This window comes from Rhinichthys klamathensis, unplaced genomic scaffold (genome assembly GCF_029890125.1).
Source record: "Rhinichthys klamathensis goyatoka isolate OS25496 unplaced genomic scaffold, OSU_Roscu_1.1 h1tg000279l_1, whole genome shotgun sequence".
Lineage (NCBI taxonomy): Eukaryota > Metazoa > Chordata > Actinopteri > Cypriniformes > Leuciscidae > Rhinichthys > Rhinichthys klamathensis.
The window spans coordinates 268,812-289,384 of NW_026606798.1; the positions used below are offsets into that span (position 1 = coordinate 268,812).

The window sequence follows — 20,573 nt, forward strand, 5'->3', positions numbered from 1 at the left end:
ACACCTGTCATCTGACACCTGTAACAACGTTTGGACTAAAATTCTCCTTCCCCAGCCTGAATAATGACAAAACAAAAAAACAAAAACAACAACAAAAACCACACAAAAAAACTAAATAATTCCACAACAACTTAATTCCAACCAAACCTAACGCTTACCCTGCTAAATCAGCAACATAACACTGCGCCCTCTCCTTCAAACATCCCCACTCAAACCATGACCACCAAAAAAAAACGGGGAAAAACAAAATAATTTAACGTACCTGAGCTATCCTTCTCAAAATCAAGCCGGATTTGATAGTCAAACAAAGCAACATGCGCAACTAACTATCAACTGTTCAAGCACTCCACAAACCTATTTCAAACAAATTTACACATCGATCACGCTACTCAAACAGTTCAAAAACGGACGAGCCCCCATTTTGTCATGACCAGGCTCAAAAGGCCATGACAAAAACTGGGAAAGGACTCAGCGATCGATTTAGCAAGGTTTATTGTAACGTGACATAATCAGAACAATACCTGAATGATAAGATGGGTTAGTCAGCAACCTCAGTTGTGTAAGTGTGGATGAGTGATCGTGGTGTAAAGTGTTGTTGAAGTGTTAAAATAAAACAAAACAAACAAATCCAGAACAACAGGCGACTGCTGGTAACGAGGATCAGAGAGACCCCGACGATCTTGGAGGTGGAGCTTTTATCTCCTGTGGAGCACTAGGACCAGGTGTTCACAATCGGGAAGGACCTCTGCAATCAGCTCCTCAAAACAGAAAAACACATCACCCTTGCAGTACTGACAAACATAAACAGTCCAGCCACACAGGGGCGTCACAAACTTAACCTTTAAAAAGTGTATGTGCGAACTGACTGTATACTTGACTTTGTTAATTGCAATTAAATTAAAATGTATTATAGTTTAAATTTATATTAAATACAATTAGCTGAACTTTAGAGTACTTTTGAGCACTTAAGTAAATCTTTATAATTTTATAATTGCTTCTATTGTCTTTGAAATATGGATACAGTTTTGTAAAAAGTATTTTTAATATCATTTCCATTCAAACTTGTATGCCATGTATTTTTTTAAAATATGTTTGTAATGACAGAATTGCAATTTAGAACATTTAAAATATATTAACTTTAATAAAAGTCATGTACGCGTATACGTGAGTGGCCTTTAATTTAATATCATATTATTTGCAAGTAGGCTACGGTTTTTGAAAAATATACTTTTAAGTTTTGATTTACACTATAAGTGCACATTCATTACAATTAAGAACACGTTTTTCACAAAGGTACAGCAACAAATGAAATAAATCCTGTTGGAAAGATCATAAGAAATAATGCCATAAGCCATGGTCGACAGGCCACAGTGCAGAACAACAGAGACGAGCCTGAAGACACACGATAAGAGTGTTTGCCCTGAACACTATGGTGACGAGAGAGCGAGAGCGAGGCGGCCGGTCAGATGTTCAGTTCAGACCTCAGAGAGCTTTCTGTGAGGCGTATCAGAGACTGGAGCTCTGTGAAGATGTACAGGTGACGTGCCTTACCTTCCTGAAGGCCTTTACGGGGATCTTTTTATCCTGTATTTACCATTTAATATGGAACGCTCCATGTTTGCTTGTTTCTCTGCTCGCTTTCTTTCTGTTTGTCTTTTCTCTTTTCACATATTATGTCTCGTCTGGTATCTGCAGGTGTTTGATCAAAGATTTCGAGACGCGTCCATCAGTGATGCATCTGCTGGAGCATCCGTTCATTAAACAGGCCCATGGGAAAGACACGTCTCTGAGGAATCAGCTGTCAGTCCTCATCCGCGAGCAACAAGACGTGGGCAGCAGGACCAGGACCACCAGGTACAGTGTTAGGTGACCTCTCAGCTCTTTTCTGAAACCAGATCGATATGCTCATGAGCTGCAGAGAAACAGATTGCGGCACGTTTCAAAAAAAGCCAGAGCGTTAAACATCACCACTATAGTTTTATAATAGCCTGCCAGTCATAGATTGTCATTTTGAAACAGTCTGAGGTGTTTTTTGATTCCTCTCAGGGTCAGAGCAAAGATCTGGCAGGCCTTGACCATTGAGCTTGTCTTGCATTCATCACTGTCTTCTGTAGATGCAGAGCTGTCCTGGTGGATTTATCACGTGTAAATATGAGACAGTGACAGTCTAGAAATATACGAATCAGAGTTTTTGATATGTCATCTATCATCTGCGTCTCTTTCCAGCAGAGGGCAGTGTCATCTGTGGAGGAACGAAACTCCTCAGGTTGATCCTGAGAGCCAGGAGCACTCGATTCAGCATCACATTGACAGCTTCTTAAAGGAGAACTCCGGCGCAAAATGAACCTTTGGTTTAATTACACATTGTTACCTAGTCAACCGTTATCTGAGATTTGTCTTCATGATTATCGAATGTAAATAGTTTTATCTCTAAAAACAGTTTAGCCTATAAAGCTAGTATAACGCTAGTATATTGGGCATAGTGTAATGACAAATAAAAATCGCTTGTTAATACCACTAACAAGGCTGAAAATAGCCCCACACTAGCACGGTAGCATAATGAGGGTCCCTACCTTCAAACCGAAGCATTGAGAACGTTGTCAGTGTACAGACAGTTTAATAAGAAGATATTTTAAACATACAGTCAACTTCGCGTATACAGGCAGAAGCCATCTTTGAAATACAGTCTCTACCAGTCGATCTACGAACGCCGATCCAAGCCTGCTGTTCGCGCTCACCTTATCACAACTTATAGCTCGTTCACATCTCACCAGCGCACTTGGATCGGCGTTCGTAGATCGACTGGTAAAGGCTGTATTTCAAAGATGGCTTCTGCCTGTATACGCGAAGTTGACTGTATGTTTAAAATATCTTCTTATTAAACTGTCTGGACACTGACAAAGTTCTCAATGCTCCGGTTTGAAGGTAGTGACCCTCATTATGCTACCGTGTTAGTGTGGGTCTATTTTCAGCCTTGTTAGTGGTATTGACAAGCGATTTTTATTTGTCATTACACTATGCCCAATATACTAGCGTTATACTAGCTTTATAGGCTAAACTGTTTTTAGAGATAAAACTATTTACATTCGATAATCATGAAAACAAATCTCAGATAACGGTTGACTAGGTAACAATGTGTAATTAGACCAAAGGTTCATTTTGCGCCGGAGTTCTCCTTTAAGGGCCCTTTCACACCTACCTTGTTTGGTCCGGACTTTCGGACTTTTCAGTTTGGTCCGAATCAAAATTACAGGTGTGAAACCTCCCCCGGACCACGGTCCGGACCAAACAGATGAAATTTGGTCCGACGAAAAGAGGTAGTCTCGGTCCGGATCAAACTGAACAAAGGTTTGGTTCGTTTCTAGTGTGAAAGCATTTCTGTATGGTTCGGACTTTCAGACCTTTTACAGGAAGTTCCGGTGGTTCGTGCATAGCAGAAAAAACAGAAAGTGGCAGGAAAAATGAGCCGTGGTAGCACATGGGGAGAGGAGGAGACGAGGTTTTTAGTTGAAGTATGGTCTGATGACATCAGAAGAAGTCAACTTGCAGTCTTCTCCTCCATTCCTGCCGGCGACGATAAAATGTTCGCACGACGAGGACGTTCATTTGGCGAATTTGAACTAGCCTTGTGTATAGTTGGTGCTGCAGGTAATTATGCCATAAAAATAACAATATAGTTGCAACGATATGCGTCTGTTCATTCATGTTGTCAAAGTTACCCACCGAACTGACAACACGCTGACGTCAGATGCACGTCCATTGACAAAACCAATCAATGTCAGGATGCAGCCCACATAGATGATGACGTCAGGACGCACGTATGTCACGTAAAGTTCTTTAGTGCGCTCGCAAAATTGCAGTGTGAAACCAAACCAAAACTTTCTGAAAGTATAAAATGTATCAAAACGTGAACTTTGGTTCGGACCTTGGTGCGGACTTTCAGGTGTGAAAACGCCCTAAGTCAAACGGATATCTCTGATGCTGTTGTATATGATACAGGAAAACATAATGAAAGCGTTTCCACTGGCTTCTTATACAAAATACACATTTAGACCCCTCAAAACCTGCAGATCTTGTCGAGGGGAGTGTAGGCCTACAAAACTACCTATAGTATTTGAGTTATATTAGCTCACATTCGCCTTTAGATTTGTTTAAAACTAAAGTGTCCATTGCTGAATATCAAATATAAGTAACAGTGTATAATGTTTCTGTGTACTGTATTCAAAAGCTTTCACTTTCACTTTCACTATTTGTTGTTTATTTGCTTTGCCAAATCAAAAAGTGATTGCATTGCAACCGTTCAAAAGTTAATGTTTTTGAAGGAAATCTCTCATGTTCACCAAGGCAGCATTTATTTGATCAAAAATACAGTAAACACAGTAATATTGTGATATATTATAATTTAAATGAATTGTTTTCTATTTGAATCTGTTTTAAAATATAATTTATTTGTCTGATCAAAGCTGAATTTTCAGCATCATTACTCCGGTCTTCAATGTCTTTACTGTCACTTTTGATCAACTGAATGCATCCTTGCTAAATAAAACTATTAATTACAGACAAAACTTTTGTACGCTCAGAAAAAAAGATAAATTGGACCAACTTAAAATTTGACACTCTAATTTGTTACAGACAAATTTAGTTTTTCTCAAATTATATTTATTTATTTATTAGGTTTGGTTCAGACTTAATAATAATCAAAAATATTCCTTTTCCCAAATAAAAGAACATTCATACAAAGTAAAAATATTTTAAAGAGCATATACTATACTTAATCAATATATTTTCTAATAGACATATGCCAAAATTGTAATTATTGGTGCTCAATAATATAATATAATATAATATAATAATATTATAATATTATTATAATATAATATAATATAATATAATATAATATAATATAATATAATTATATTATATTATTGAGCAACAATAATTACAATTTTGGCATATGTCTATTAGAAAATATATTGATTAAGTACTTTTTTAAGTACCTAGTATATATATAATATAATATAATATAATATAATATAATATAATATAATATAATATAATATAATATAATATAATATAATATAATATAATATAATAATATAATACAATTATATTATATTATTGAGCAACAATAATTACAATTTTGGCATATGTCTATTAGAAAATATATTGATTAAGTACTTTTTTAAGTACCATACTTTTTTTGTTGTTGCTTTTTACAACTTAGTTTCACCATAAACAAAAACTAAAACTAATTAAAACTAAGTAGAATTTTCGCTTATAAAACAAAAAAATATTTTATTAATTTAGTTTATAATTTTTAGTCATTTAAGTTCACTTAACTTTGAAATAACTTAACATTTATCTTGATGTCTTTTTAAAATATGCATCATCATTTCTCTTATGTTCTAAAAAAAGCTAGCTGCACATCAACTGTTTCTTTAAACACCATTTTTTATGGTGAGTGTTCTTCTAACTGTACCTAACTGTACAAAACAGGTTTAAACCGGAAACCACAATTTTATATAAGGCCGGTATAAAAATGCACTTTAAATAAATGACACCCTTTTTTCAGTTCAATTATGCATTTGGGTTTTTGTTGCTTGGGAGATTTATTAGACAAAGATACATCTGAATCCTATACTAGAGTGTTATATTAGTACTCTTAATCCTCTAACTATCTCTCTGATCAGGGTTAAATGAGGACTCACTGACTCAGGCTAACCCTGATGAACTCAATGCGATAAAGAGGATTTTACAACATTCCTTCATTTCCACAGTACTCTTGTTCTGGAGTGTCTATAAAGACAATTTGGACTTGTTTTGAGAAAGTAGGGGTTAACTTGGTACGGTCTGTGGTCGATAGTGAATAAACAGTCACTGGGTTGCCAGATTGTATCCCCTCGTTCCCCAGGCCGCGTATAATCTGCTAGCCTGATAGTGACAGTGAGAGAGACGTAATGAGATTATGAGCTTGGCTGTGCTCTCTCTGTTTAGTCACTGATGGCAAATATCAGTGAAGTGATTACAGAGCGAGGGAACACTGATACACATACAGAAACAGTGCCACACACACTCAGTCTGCCTGTTTCTCGCACACATAAAGCGCTGTGTATTGTGTCTGTACGCTGTCATGTCCCCGGGGCCCGATGGGTTTTAAGAGCTGTGAAAAGAGCAGCTGCTTCCACATGATCTAAAGGTCAGAAATACAATAGTGGGTCAAACCCTGATGAAGTGCATTCACGACACGCTGTAATAGCCTTTAAACCCCAGAGAATAGACACAGATAGACCCTAATACTGCAGACATTCTTAGTTTTTTGGTGTTTGCTAAGGCAAGCATCACAACTACTGTTCCTAATATTAACGGTTAGGGATTTGAACAAACCTCTAACACTAAGGGCCAGATTTAGTAAACAAGGCAAATTAGCGTTTAATAAATAATGCCGCAAATACCAGTAAATTGACGAGAGCAAACCTTAGTAAACCACCTTGCATGATTAATTTAAATCCCATAAATTTTGCATCTGAAAGGGAAACTCCTACAAATATGCAATAAGGATCCTGAATCCTGAAAAACATGTGTCACATATTCAATATTGATAATAATAAGAAACATTTCTTGAGCAGCAAATCAGCATATTAGAATGATTTCTGAAGGATTATGTTTCGCTGATGCTGAACATTCAGCTTTGCATCACAGGAAAAAAATACATTTTAAAATATATTACAATAGAAAACAGTTATTTTAGAGGGGACCTATTATGCAAAAAAAAAAAACTTTTATATTGTTTTTGAACATAATTTATGCATCCGCAGTATGTATACATTAAAATCTGAAACAGTGTCTCAAAATGAGCCATTTAGGCTCCGCCCACGACTGGCGATGGAATCTGTCTTATTAGCATAGCTCCTCCCCTTTAGTGAGCTCTATACACAATCGGCCATATGTATCTCCTCGCCAGAGCATTTAACAGCAGCATTCAAGTAAGAAATGAATTCTTATTAAAGCTACTAAAGTTATTCAATGAAGAGCAGTGAGTGATTTTCAGTCTTTTTGTTGTTTGGTTCATATTAAAAGCATATACAGCAGTACCCTGCTTTCTTTTTAATACACAAATCTAATATATACACATGTGATTTCTTTCCCTGCTGTTTAAGTTCACCAAAATAACCGACTGTGTTTATGTGAACTTTGTGTGTTTTTGACATAATTTTGTGTGTATTTGACAGTTTAAGCGCAAAAATACATGAAAGGGAGCTTAGTTTAATACAGGACGTGTCATCTGAGAGGCAGCTTTGTGTGTGTGTGATTCGAATGTGTGCACTCAGAAAACCATTTATCAAAAGTTTAGACTGATATGGCTTTAAAACACATGCAAATATTATCTTTCATGATGATGAAGAACTGCAATGTCATTTGAGTGTGACTGCGATAGAGATGATAATCAAAACCAAACAGTTGTTGTGTTAGTTAGCAGAGTATCTGAGGCACGCTCCGCCTCTTCTGGATGAGGGGGCGGGGCACAACAGCTCATTTGCATTTAAAGATACATGCATGAAAACAGCATGTTTTTTTCTTCCACTCAAAAATGGGTGGTAAATATATTTACAACATTCCTGTTTTTAGTACACATTTAAAGATAATACAAATGTCAAACTTTTGAATGATAGTGTACATTGAAGGTTTCAAGTCCTGCAGAGTTTCTCTCCAGTTTGTCTAAACACCTGCCTAAATATTTCAGGGTGTATTCACACCAGGAAAGTCCGATAGGTCACTTGCTTTGGTCCGGACCAAATACTTTTTTTTTTTTCTTTTTTTTTTTGTACGGTTCGCTTTCACACTGCTCTTTTTGCAAGTGAACCAAAATTTGTAAACAAAACCACACGTGTGCTAAGGTCGTCCATTCATTGGACAAGGATTCTCGAGTAGGGAAATCAGGAAGTGCAAAAAAGGCTCAGCATGGAGATATTTCGTACTGCAATATTAGTTATTTTACTAATTTTGTGTTATTCTGTACAAACGCAATATGAAGAAACTGCGCAGAAGACGGATAAGGTATAAAGTTTTCATTCATAGAGAGGGGCTATGTTCACACATTCAAATAATGAGATTCTTATTGTATATACTGCTAACAAGTGCTGTCAATGTTAACGCTTGCGATTAAGTTTGTCCAGTTTAACACAGCATCATCCTCAGTGTTGTGCTAGTTACTAAGAAATAGTACCTAGTTACAGTTACTAGTTACTTCATTCAAAAAGTAACTCAATTACTTTGTTGATTACTTACACCAAAAAGTAATGCGTTACTGTTAAAAGTAACTTTTTAGTTACTTTAAAAAAAAACATTCTTTAATGTTCCCATTAATGCCCTTTTATGCGTTATGGTCTATACAAACACAAAACTGACTTAAACAGAAAGTAATTTTTAAACACTATTTTTTTTTTGTCAGACCTAATACACCGAGTTTCGGTTCATTTATGAGACGAGCTCCAGTTCTCGCGCCGGCGCCTCCATTTCGTGATTATCTATCGTCTGCTATATTTACTTCTTATTTATTAAATCCAGGCAATTGGTTGATGAAACATTGATTAAAATTAAGATACAATTAATACAAAACGAAATTCACTTTAAAGAAAGGTTTTGTGCTTTCTGTTTGATGTCTCTGCAAGTATTAAAGCATCTTTTAGTGCCGCTTTCAGAGCGCGTCGCGTCCGTAACATTGTTTTTTCCTCATAAATGCGAACACTAAAAATAAAATAAAATGAATATTTTGTTCTGTGGAGACTGAGAGCCAACCCTTCTTCATTCGGTGGGTAGCCTAGTAGTTTGCGCATTGCAATTCACATAATTACTAAACAATATTTATTTTAGGCCTATAAAATTCAGCCCGTATAAATGTGCATTTTCTAAGCTTAGAAAATGGACAAAATTCATTTGATTCTAATCATAATGTAACATTATTGTGAAATTGATTTATTTATAGGCTATTTGGTATTAGTATAGTAAAGCCTATGTTTTTATCCAACTAGGCTATGTGTGGGCCTTATGTAAAATACGGGACAAATCGCGTCCCTTATTGATTTGATACGGACTCGTCATTTTACTTGTAAATACGGGACAATTCTGTATTTTAAGGGACGAGTGGCAACCCTACCACCAACAATGCGTTGCTGCTGTAAACAGGCTCTAGGCTACACTTCAGCCAAAATTAATTAATTTAAAAAAGTAACGGACAACGCACCATATGGTAACGGTAACGGAGTTAATTTATTTAAAAAGTAATGCGTTACAGTATGAGTTACTGTCAAAAGTAACCGCGTTACTGCCCAACACTAATAAAAGCATACTATGCACACTAAAGACAAGCTGTTTTACAGACACGTCTTACAGCAACAGACCTCTGGCATGTTGGGCAGCATTGAGCTGCATTCTTGTGTGTGAATGAATGTACATAAAGTGGAACTTATTCTGGTATATTAAAGGGATAATTCACCCAAAAATCAAAATTCTGTCATCATTTGCTCTCCCTCAAGTTGTTTCAAACCTGAATACATGTCTTTCTTCTGCAGAACACAAAAGAAGATATTTTGAAGAATGTCGGTAACCAGACAGTTGTTGGACCCCATTGACTTGCAGTGTTTTTTTCTCCATACTGTGGAAGTCAATGGGGTCCAACTGTCTGGCTACTGACATTCTTCAAAATATCTTCTTTTACGTTCAAGAGACGAGAGAAATGGTTTTGAACAACTTGAGGGAGAGCAAATGATGATTGTTGGGTGAACTATCCCTTTAATGCAAGTAAAAAGTCTGTACCTCTTTTTTCTTGCGTTCCTCCTCCTTTCTCTTCTTCTCCTCTCTAATCTGAGCCAAGCGTTGTTTCTTTCGCTCAAGCTCAGCCTTCAGCTCACTTTTATCTGACATGATGCTTCACAACACACACACACACACACAAAGAAAAGTTAATGTCAGGAAGCCAGAATATATGTCATGTTAAACAAGGTTTTTCTGTAAAAATAATGTGAGAAAAGGAAAAAAATAGACATTATCATACAACACATAAGGAATAACATGGAATTCGGGACTACAAGTAGTGGATCAAACAATTAGATATCTAATGCTCATGAATGCATAAAATATTAACAGATAAAATATGAGCTGCGACTATAATAGGCACACTATAAGCAGATTTCTCTGTTCTGTAATAATGTGCATTCAAAATTATTACATCTAAAATTATTTAGAGAGACAATGTCAAAAAGATAAGGAAAAAGAGCCAATCTCAGCCTTTTTTTTAATGATTTTTTTTAGTAGCTATATTTAACCTTTAGATAATTAAAAAAAATAGTTTGCATGTGTGTTTTTGTTGAGTATCATATTTGATCACATAAGGTTTTTTTTGGCTAATATAGTTTGATATAGTGAGAATATGAAGCTCATTCTCGAAGAGGAAAAAAACACTTAGATTTTATTCAGAGGCACAAACCAAGCAAAAAATTGAAATTTTCTGCTGTTACTGATATTGATATAGCCAACAAGTGAAATTCTGATTGTAATGCAAATCAATGAGATCTTTATAAGCAGGCTATTTACATAAAACGCATATTATATAAAGACTAGTCGATGTATAAATACATCTGCTATTAAAATAATGTCTTAGTAAGATCAAGATGATATTCCAATGCTTAGTTATGATCAAAGCTCTGTGGCTTTTATTGTGAGGGCAAAACATATAATGCAATGCAATACAATGATGATTGAGAGATGAACAAATAAATCCTCAAAAGCCTGATGTATCATATTTGATTCGCACATTGTAAAGAAATTTTGTATGGATAATCAAGCAAATGTTCATCTTCAATATTACTAACAACATAAATGTTATTCTTTTGTCTACTTCATAAAATCAATAAAGATTTCACAGCAAAAAGACATGCGTACAACAACCCGAGGCGGTTATACTTCATAAAAAGTATGAATTATCATGACATCAACTAGCCGTTAGGCTATATGTTAATGTAGAGGCTTTAGAAAGTGTATCAAATAGGCTTTAAAAAATTGACTGCTGGGTTACTGTAACACACAAGCTTGGGTGTGACTTATTTCTATGTACATCCTTAGCAAACACATAAGGCGCTGTCAGAGGGAAAGAAAGAGACATCCTTCCTTCACATAGTCTCGTCTCGGGCTCTTCAGACAGCTTTACAGGAGTCGTGTGTGTGTCTGTGATCTGACTCTCTCCACAGACCGCTCTGAATGACCACATTAAAACACGCACTTGAAACGGACTAGTTTACTCCAGTAACCAGGACAATTTCCACTGGAGACTCCAGGACTGCATGAGTCCTGATACAAAAGCATCACACCACAGCTCGTGATCTTAGGAGGAGTTTCACAGCACAATAAAACCACTGTTAATCTCAACTCTTTAAGCATAGAGTCACACAACATTATTTTTTGTAATTTCAGCATAAGAGAACGCACTTCTTTCAACCAACTTCCTGTATGATCTAAAGTGGCAAAACATACTGATCTTTTCTCAGAATAATATTGTTCTTCTTCATTCTTGCGCAATGACTTTAACAGATGTTTTTTGGGAATTTAAGTGAATATATTTAGTCATTTCTCCTCAAGTTCACACACGTTCATCACCAGTGTTGGGGAAGTTACTTTTAAAAAGTAGTGTTTTCTCGTTACTCGTTACTTCTTAAAAAAGTAATCCGTTACTTTACTTAGTTACCCCCTTTGGAAAGTAACTTTTTATGTTACTCGTTACTTTTACGTTACTTTTATGTTGCTTGACTTTGGGCAGAACCCAATATCTGTTCCTAAATGTGTAGGCCTACATAAAATTCTACCATGAACTCTACTTATTGAAAAACTAGAAAAAAAAAACTAAAAAAAGAGAGAGATTTTGAGATAGAAAAAAAATATATATTTATTTAAATAACATTTGAAAAACCTGTATAAACTGAACACCAAAGCACAATATTAACTATTGAGCGGTGGTGACGCGTTCATGAAAAATGTCACAAAGAACCGGCAAAAGAAATGATTATGAATATCAAATACATTTCAATTGTTTATTAATAAACAAGTGTTTTCTTTGTCAGTCAGTTGATATGCCAATCCTTAATATTTGGTGTTTTAAATGCCTGTTTGAGGTCTCTGTGAAAGATTTAAAGCAGTCTTTTAGTGCCGCTTTCAGAGCGGTCTAGTCCGAAGAACTGTTACGTCCATATTGTTTCTTTCCTCATAAATGCGAACACGAAAAAGTCAATACAATTAATATTTTATGTTCTGTGGAGAGCCAACCCTTCTTCATCCGGTGGGAGTATTACTTTTGGTTTGCGCAGTGTAATTCACAGAATTGATTGCTCTGCTACCAGCCTCTGTCACGGAGCTTGTGACTATTGCAAGCGCGCAGCTGAGGAGACAGTGTTGCTGTCAAATCTGTCCATGGGAAAAGTAACGTTGTGCGGAATTGAAAAAGGAACTACGTTTCGTTACCAAATTCTCAGTAGTAACGCGTTAAACTACTTTTTACCCGAAAAAGTAGTTACGTTACTGTAACGCGTTACTTTGTAACGCGTTACACACAACACTGATCATCCTTGTATTGTAACTATCGTTACATTAGCCTATATGAACTGCAAAAGCTTTTTTTTTGCATCTATGCGCGATTAGACTAAAGAGAACGCGCTGTATGTGAATGTCCTGATGCACACACTCATTCATTCATTCCATTCCAATGACGCACACACACGACGCGCAGAAAGACGCGCAACAGTATCGTGTGGCCAGACAGCGCGCCGGAATGGAATTCTCTTGCGCACTTGAACAACAATAACACAAACCATTATGCCAAAGTCTCCGACTACGGAAGCCTGTTAACTCAAAGGCGCAGTGCTTTCTTGCAATTGGGTCGGTTCATGTTCACACCGTAAACGAACCGTACCAGAGTTCGTTTGGAACTGTACCGAGACCACCTCTTCCAGACATCCCAAGTCTCCCGGAAGTTCCGGGAGTCTCCCGCATATTGCTAGCCTCTCCCTGATGCCCGCAAATTAGTTCAAATCTCCCGGAATCTAGAGCGAGATAGAACATACTGCGCCCAGAGCTTAGAAAAACTCATATTAGAAAACCCCCCCCCCCCCCCCCCACCCCCCCCACCCCCCCCCCCCCCCCCCCACCCCCCCCCCCCCCCGTCAACAATCCAGTCACCAAGATATACCTCCCTGAAATGACTTCTTGCAGGTTGGGATGTCTGCGTCTTCAGCTGGGTCTCGGTTCGGTTGTTTGGTCCGCACCCGAGTTCGATTGCTGTATTCACACACCTGCCCAAAAGGTCCGCACCAAGGGGGGAAATGAACTAGAGTTCGATTCAATCGAACCAAACAAGGCAGGTGTGAATACACCCTTATATTGACTTGTAAGAGCTTGATTAGCTGGTTCAGGTGTGTTTAATTAATGTTGGAGCTAGAGATGCACCGATGTATCGACCAACAATCGGTATCAGCCGATAAAAGCAATTATTTTCACTATCGGCCAATTGTTTAAAAACAGCCAATGATCAGGGCCGGTTAGCCTATATCCTTGTCAATCAAAAGGGTGCAGTAAAACATGACCGACTGCAACTCACACTGTGTGTAAAGAAAATCTTTCGTGTTGAGTTAATTAGGGCAAGTTAATGTGACAATAACACAGCTAAAAACAGCTACATAAAAGCAGACTCCATTTGAACCCATGAATCACCCGTAGTTCAAGCCAGGGTTGCCAGATCTGCAGTTTTTTCCTTTACTAAACATTATTTGTAGCGCGCCTCTCGCCCAATTAATCGCAAATAGCTCTGTGCTTTGATACTTCTAAAAAGAAACAAAGTGTCATCTTTATCACGAAATTCAAACAATAAATGCCGTTTTGGCGCTCTTAAATGTGACGTGACAGCCTCAGTTCTAGCAGCAGCGCAGAGCGCGAGTCTATTCTTCCACTTTAATACAAATTATATCTAGAAAAACATGCATGAATATCAGAAGGTAAGTTGAAAGTTGCAGTACAACTTCCCGAAATCCGTATCATGTCTCATGTAATCACTCAATCTGTGTTTTAACCGTGGAAAGATGTCAATAAAGCTTGTGTGTGAAGCTTAAAACTTGCTTGTGAACAATTTTACTTAATGTTGCATTTAGCCTACCTCAGGAAAGTCAACCGTTTGTTAGTTAGCTTTAAAAAAAAAAAAAAAAAAAAACTAGAGGAGCTTATTTATATTTACTGTTAATTATATGTATGTTTGAATAAATTTGCCATAAAGGCAAGGCAAGTGCTTATGAAAACTACCTTACCGGTATATGTGTAACTGAGTTGTATACAGACATTTCAGCTTTTATTTGTAAATATAAATATTATATCTGTAAATAAATAGCAGTTGAATATAATAGCTCTGTTGTTAATTTTAACCTCTAATATTATAGTGTAGCAAATGAGAGGGTTTTCTGTATAGTTTGCAGCATTATTAGGGAGAGATTTTTTATCCATAAGAAAAAACGGTAACGCTTTAGATTACAGCCCGGAAAGTACTGGGTAATTAAAGCAATTTTACAGCGTAACCTTTGTTAATTATAGTGTACCTATAACGTACTTACAATATAAGTATAAGGGAACAATATTTTAAGTTTGGGGAATAAAGGGGTAACAACCAGGAGAATTAAAAAATGATTAGTATTGTGAGTATTATAGAACTAAGGGGTACTTATTCTACTATTATGAAATAACAATCTTACATTTGTGATCAATTTAGCGAGAACATACACTGCGTACCTTTTTGAAATAATGGTGAACCAGTACATACTGTATAGGCTTTATAAATAGATATAATAGATTATGTACCCTGTAATTTTTTAAATGTAATCTTTTTAACAAAAGTGCACTGAAAACGAAAACTATTGCAACGTTTGCTTAAATATTGGGGAAAGATTCTCTTGTTTCATGTAGTGGTGCTTGTTACCCTCTTGTTCCATGTAGTTACAGGGTAAGTGTGACATTGCGGGCTGTAAATTAAAGTGGTGCTTGTTACCCTCTTGTTCCATGTTACAGGGTAAGTACAATAAAAATGCATACACAATCTTATATCACTGACTCGGAAACCTTTATTTATTATACAAGCACCACTTACCCTGTAACCACATGAAACCAGATATATGTCCCAGTATTTAAAAATATTGCAATAGTCTTAGCTTTTCTTGCCTTGAAACATGTTAGCCCAAACTTAAACATCTGCACTTTTGCTATAAAAAATAAATAAAATAAAAGTATAAATGCATAGATATGTACCCTGTCATTTTTAAAAAGCCTATACAGTATGTATTGCCTTGGTACACAATTATTACAAAAAGGTATGCAGTGTATGTTCTCGCTAAATTGCTCCCAAATGTAAGATTGTTGTATAATATAGTAGAATAAGTACCCCTACTTACAGTATAAATAATTTTTTAATTCTCCTGGTTGTTACCCCTTTATTCCCCAAACTTTACATATTGTTCCCTTATACTTACATGCAAGTACTTTATAGGTACACTATAATTACCGAAAGTTACTCTGTAAATTCCTCTTAATTACACAGTACTTTCCGGGCTGTGATCTAAAGCGTTACCGAAAAAACAAACTATCGGTATCGGCATCGGCCGATATTCTGAATAATCGGCTATCGGTTGAGAAAATGCATATCGGTGCATCTCTAGAGATGAGCACTGCAGGACAGGACCCTCCAGGTGCAGGATTGGACACCCCTGACCTAGAACACCACAACCCAACAGAAAACCCTAGAAATTGCATAGCGACACCCTGGCAACCTCCCACAACAACTTAGAGTCTTGCATTTCTGTAGAATAAAATAAAAATAATAATTGTTTATGATTGAATAGATCTTTGTTGTATTTAATATTTATTGAGGCTGTAACATTGCTATATTGTCTTTTATAGGCATGAGCGGATCAACACACGGAAAACCCTGATCATTGAGATCTGTCCTGATGATGATCTGGTGAACCTGGAGGTTTTAGATGAGGTATTTAGGATCTAGCTGGAGTTTAAGCAAAGGCTTTCGCTTTCTTAATCAGTCAACATGAAATCAAAATTTATCGACATCTTATTTACAGTTCCTGGACTTATTGAGCATGATCAGTGCATGTAATTTCAAAGAAGATTAAAAATGCCTGATATCATGAAAATAAAAATAGCTTCTCCCAACAAGGCGGGGTATTTGTACTTGGTGTAAATAGACACTTCATATTTGATGTTAAAATGTAATGAAATTCAATTACAAACTAATACTAAACTGTCTGCTCAAATTATGTGAATTTATTGAGTCTCTGGTAGTATACCGGTACACAACAAAGAAACATTTCCATCTCCAGCATCTCTCTTTTATAGGAAACAATCATTACACATCTTCAGAAGCGGTATCAGGATCTGCAGATCTACACGTATGTTGGTGATATCCTCATAGCCCTTAACCCCTTCCAGAACCTGAGCATCTACTCTCCACAGGTGAGATGAGCAACATCAGGCTGTGCAATAGGGCATAATTAATGTCTAATGCATACCATTTTTGATCAAATGCGTAATTCATGTGGCATCCACTTTAAGTTGGCTTTCTGAATCAAAGCTTCCTTCTAGAGAGTGAACTAAGAGGTAGTTTCCTGTCTGAAAATGTGTCTGTTCTCAGTTCTCAAAGCTCTATCATGGGATGAAACGCTCCACTAACCCCCCACACATCTTTGCCACTGCTGATGCAGCCTATCAGAGCATGGTCACCCTCTCCAAAGACCAGGTGTGTCTGCACGGCGTATATACATATCTTACATATACGTGGTTCACTATTGGAAGCTTGTTTCCGCCACAGAATAAAACATTTTATAAGATAAATGCGACTTTACATCTGAGAAATAAAGTCAGAATTGCGAGACTTTATATCTCACAATTCTGACTTTATAACATGCAATTGACCCTTCTCAGGGAGCTTGATTGACAGGTGATCTGACCAATCATACTTCGCCATCCGCCATTTTGTCCGACAAAGCAGTCAGGAGAGTTAGTAGATTAACATTGGAGGATTTGAACTTGAAAAACGGTGTGTACTGATGCCTTTCTGCGGTTAAAACAACATTCCTTCTGATGTTCAGTCATGTTTATTTGATGCTATAAATGAACTAGAAGGAAGAGATGATCGGATCACGAGCAGCTTTTACTGATGCTCTACAGCGATCTGTCACGGCACATTAAAAGAGCCACAAAACGGTATTTATTGTTTCAATTTCTTTTAAAAAAAAGACCAAATTTGAAAGGTGAGACTTTGTTTAATATGTTTAATATCAAAAGTAACCGAAAAGTAACCTGGTCTGTCTGCGTGTTGTCAGTCCGCGATGTATTTTTCACTGCCTGAGAACATGGAGTGTGTGTGTGTGTGTGAGCAGCGTAGCTTGTCGGACATAGCGACAGTAACTAAGGGGGGCGGGTCTTTGCGAACGGTCAATTGTGACTTTTTTATCACACATTTGTGAGATAAAAAGTAATTTCTCACAAAGAATTATGAGAAAAAAGGTTGCAATTGTGAGATAAAAAGGCAAAATTATTTTTTTAAATGTTTTATTCTGTGGCGGAAACAAGCGTCCATAGTTTACTGACACAGTAGGCTGTCTGTGGTCTCTTTTTTAACAGTTTTTTTTTACACTAGTTTAATATGTTGGCTAACAATGTAAGTAAAAAAATTTGGGGTCAGTAAGATTTGATACGTTTAATACATTTTCAAAAAATGTCTTTGATTGTTTGAGAGATAGAGAAATGAATACTTTTATTCAGCAAGGATGCATTGGTGCAGAATTAAACCTGAAGACATTTAAGAATGTTACAAAATATTTTTATTTCAAATAAATTATGTTCTTTACAACTTTCTATTCATCAATGAATGCTGAAAAATCCATGATCGCATCAAACATATTTAGTGTTTGTTTGTTTTTTTACATTGTAAATTGTACTCATAAGAAAATTTTCTTGAGCAGCAAATCATCATTAGAATGATTTCTGAAGGATAGTGTCACACTGAAGACTGGAGTAATGATGCTGAAAATCCAGCTATGATCACAGGAATAACTTACATTTTAAAATATATTAAAATAGTAAACAGTTATTTTAAATTGTAATATTATTTCAAGATATTACAGCAGCCTTGGTGAGTATAAGACGCTTCTCTCAAAAACATTAAACCCAAAACTTTTGAATGGTAGCTAGTGTACATGCATCACAAAATTGGTTTTGTATTTTTAACAATAATAATATATATTTTTGCCACATCACAAGTTACTGTGTTATAACATTATGTGGTGTAAATTAGATTTTGTTCCATTTTGGGGGAATAACAAACAAATCATCCTCTTATTGGTGTTGCTGGGTATGTTAATCTATGCATGTAGCTCTGTACATTGTGTTTATATGTTTTCATTGTTTTTGTCTGTGAAGTGCATAATCATTAGTGGAGAAAGTGGAGCTGGTAAAACGGAGAGCGCTCACCTCATCGTCCAACATCTCACATTTCTGGGCAAGGTACTCACAATATTGATACACTACCTAAATCAATTCATAAATACTCATCATATGCTTCAACGAAATACTTCAGTAACCGATCTTTCATGTTTGATTATGGGATTCTTGATGATTTTCCCTCTAGTGATGTAATCAATATGGCTGTAAAATTAGCAGATTAACAATCTGGGTCTGGCTCTTCAAACATCATCTGTTGTTTTCTATTTCTAGGCTAACAATCGTACACTTCGTGAGAAGATTCTTCAAGTGAATCCCCTGGTGGAGGCGTTTGGTAATGCATGCACGGCCATTAATGATAACTCAAGCCGTTTTGGAAAGTACCTGGAGATGAAGTTTACACCCACGGGGGCGGTGATGGGTGCTAAGATCTCTGAATATCTTCTGGAAAAATCCAGAGTCATCAAACAGGCTACGTGAGAAACCACTTTGCCCAGATCTTTGGCCATCAGAACGTTAAAGTCAACATTGAACACTGTTTGCAACCCTTTTTACTTCTGTAATGTGAATTTTTTTATTAACAAGATAAACATGTAGGGAAGGACTTGATTTTACCCATAGGGAATTGATGGGATGGTGAAAACTGGTCTTTGACAGGTGACATCAACCAAAAAAAATAGAAAGACGTTTTTCTTTGGAATTTTAATGTTTGGGGCCGAATCACTCCCCATAAGACCGCTCATGTTGACTTTAAACTTTTCAACAAGTCTTTCCCACATTTTTGCTTACATATGTTATTCTTCACATCTTACATTTTCTTTTGCAGGGGCGAGAAAAACTTCCACATATTTTACTATATCTATGCTGGTCTTTACCACCAAGACAACCTCAAGAAATACAGGCTACCCAACAAAACTGCTCCCAGGTTCTCACAAACTCAGTGCTTAAAAAGATGTGTAATTCTGAATCTAGTTAACATATCTACAATTAGGATCAGAGATTCATGTTACTTTTTTTGGTCTTTCAGATACATTGATTGTTTTAATGGTAAAGTAATGCAGGAGATCATCTCTAGCAAACTGTACAAGGAGCAATTTGGTGACATTCAGGACTGTTTCCGTATCATAGGATTTACTGAGGAGGTACAGCTGAAATCCTGATTTATATTTCTTAATCATATGCAATTATGCAATAATTATTAAAGGGATTGTTCCCTAAAAAAGAATGTCTCTCATGTCGTTCCAAACATGTATTCATTTCTTTCTTCTGTGGAACATAAAGAAGATTTAATAAAATGTAAATTAGTTTTTTTGTCCATAAAATGAAAGTCAATGGGGTCCAAATTTGTTTGGATTTGGATGGGGTCCAAATTTGTTTTAAATCCTAAGCTTCCTTAGAATATCTCCTTTTATGTTCCACAGAAGAAAGGTCATACCGGTTTGAAATGACATAAAGAAGGATTTTAATATTTTGGTTGAACAATCCCTTTGAGAAACAATTTTGTTAGTCAGGCTTTCTTCCATGTTTTTTTGCATACTTCAAAATAAAATATTTTGGTAACACTTTACTTGAAGGGGTGTGCATAAGACTGACATGAGACCTTCATAATCATGACATGACACGTCGTGAATATGAAGGAGGTTTTATGCATGTTTATGACAACTAAGTGTCATTCGCTCAATTATGACATTTTTAATGCAAATATGACATTGTTTGAGATGTCTTTGTCATGACACCTTGACATAAACCAATACATCATAACCTGTCAGTGTCTTTGTCATGACAACTTGACATTACTAAGACAACACAACCTGTCATAAATATGTCATAAACATGACATAGCAGATTAATTATCAAACTTAAGAAAGCACTTAGTTTTATGGGTAACATTACATTAAACTGTCAGGTGGTTGGTTTTGACATTGGCTGTCATGAGGCCATTATAACATTTTAATGACAAATTCAATCTGTACCACTGTAGTTGAGGTCAAGAAAAATATTCATGACACAGTTATAATGGCCTCATGACAGCCAATGTCAAA

At 36.3% G+C, this 20,573-nt stretch overlaps 1 protein-coding gene across 1 annotated transcript in view; it reads left to right on the top strand.

Annotated features, from left to right (window-relative positions):
- The first annotated feature begins 1,466 nt into the window (after positions 1–1,466).
- Positions 1,467–20,573, top strand: part of LOC130102865 (myosin-IIIb-like) — a 135,428-nt gene continuing 116,321 nt past the window's right edge. Inside the window, exons 1-9 of the mRNA XM_056268965.1 lie at positions 1,467–1,537; positions 1,696–1,854; positions 15,976–16,060; positions 16,426–16,542; positions 16,721–16,825; positions 18,511–18,594; positions 18,805–19,007; positions 19,358–19,456; positions 19,559–19,673. Coding sequence (XP_056124940.1) covers positions 1,467–1,537; positions 1,696–1,854; positions 15,976–16,060; positions 16,426–16,542; positions 16,721–16,825; positions 18,511–18,594; positions 18,805–19,007; positions 19,358–19,456; positions 19,559–19,673 — 1,038 coding nt within the window. The remainder of the gene's footprint in view (positions 1,538–1,695; positions 1,855–15,975; positions 16,061–16,425; positions 16,543–16,720; positions 16,826–18,510; positions 18,595–18,804; positions 19,008–19,357; positions 19,457–19,558; positions 19,674–20,573) is intronic.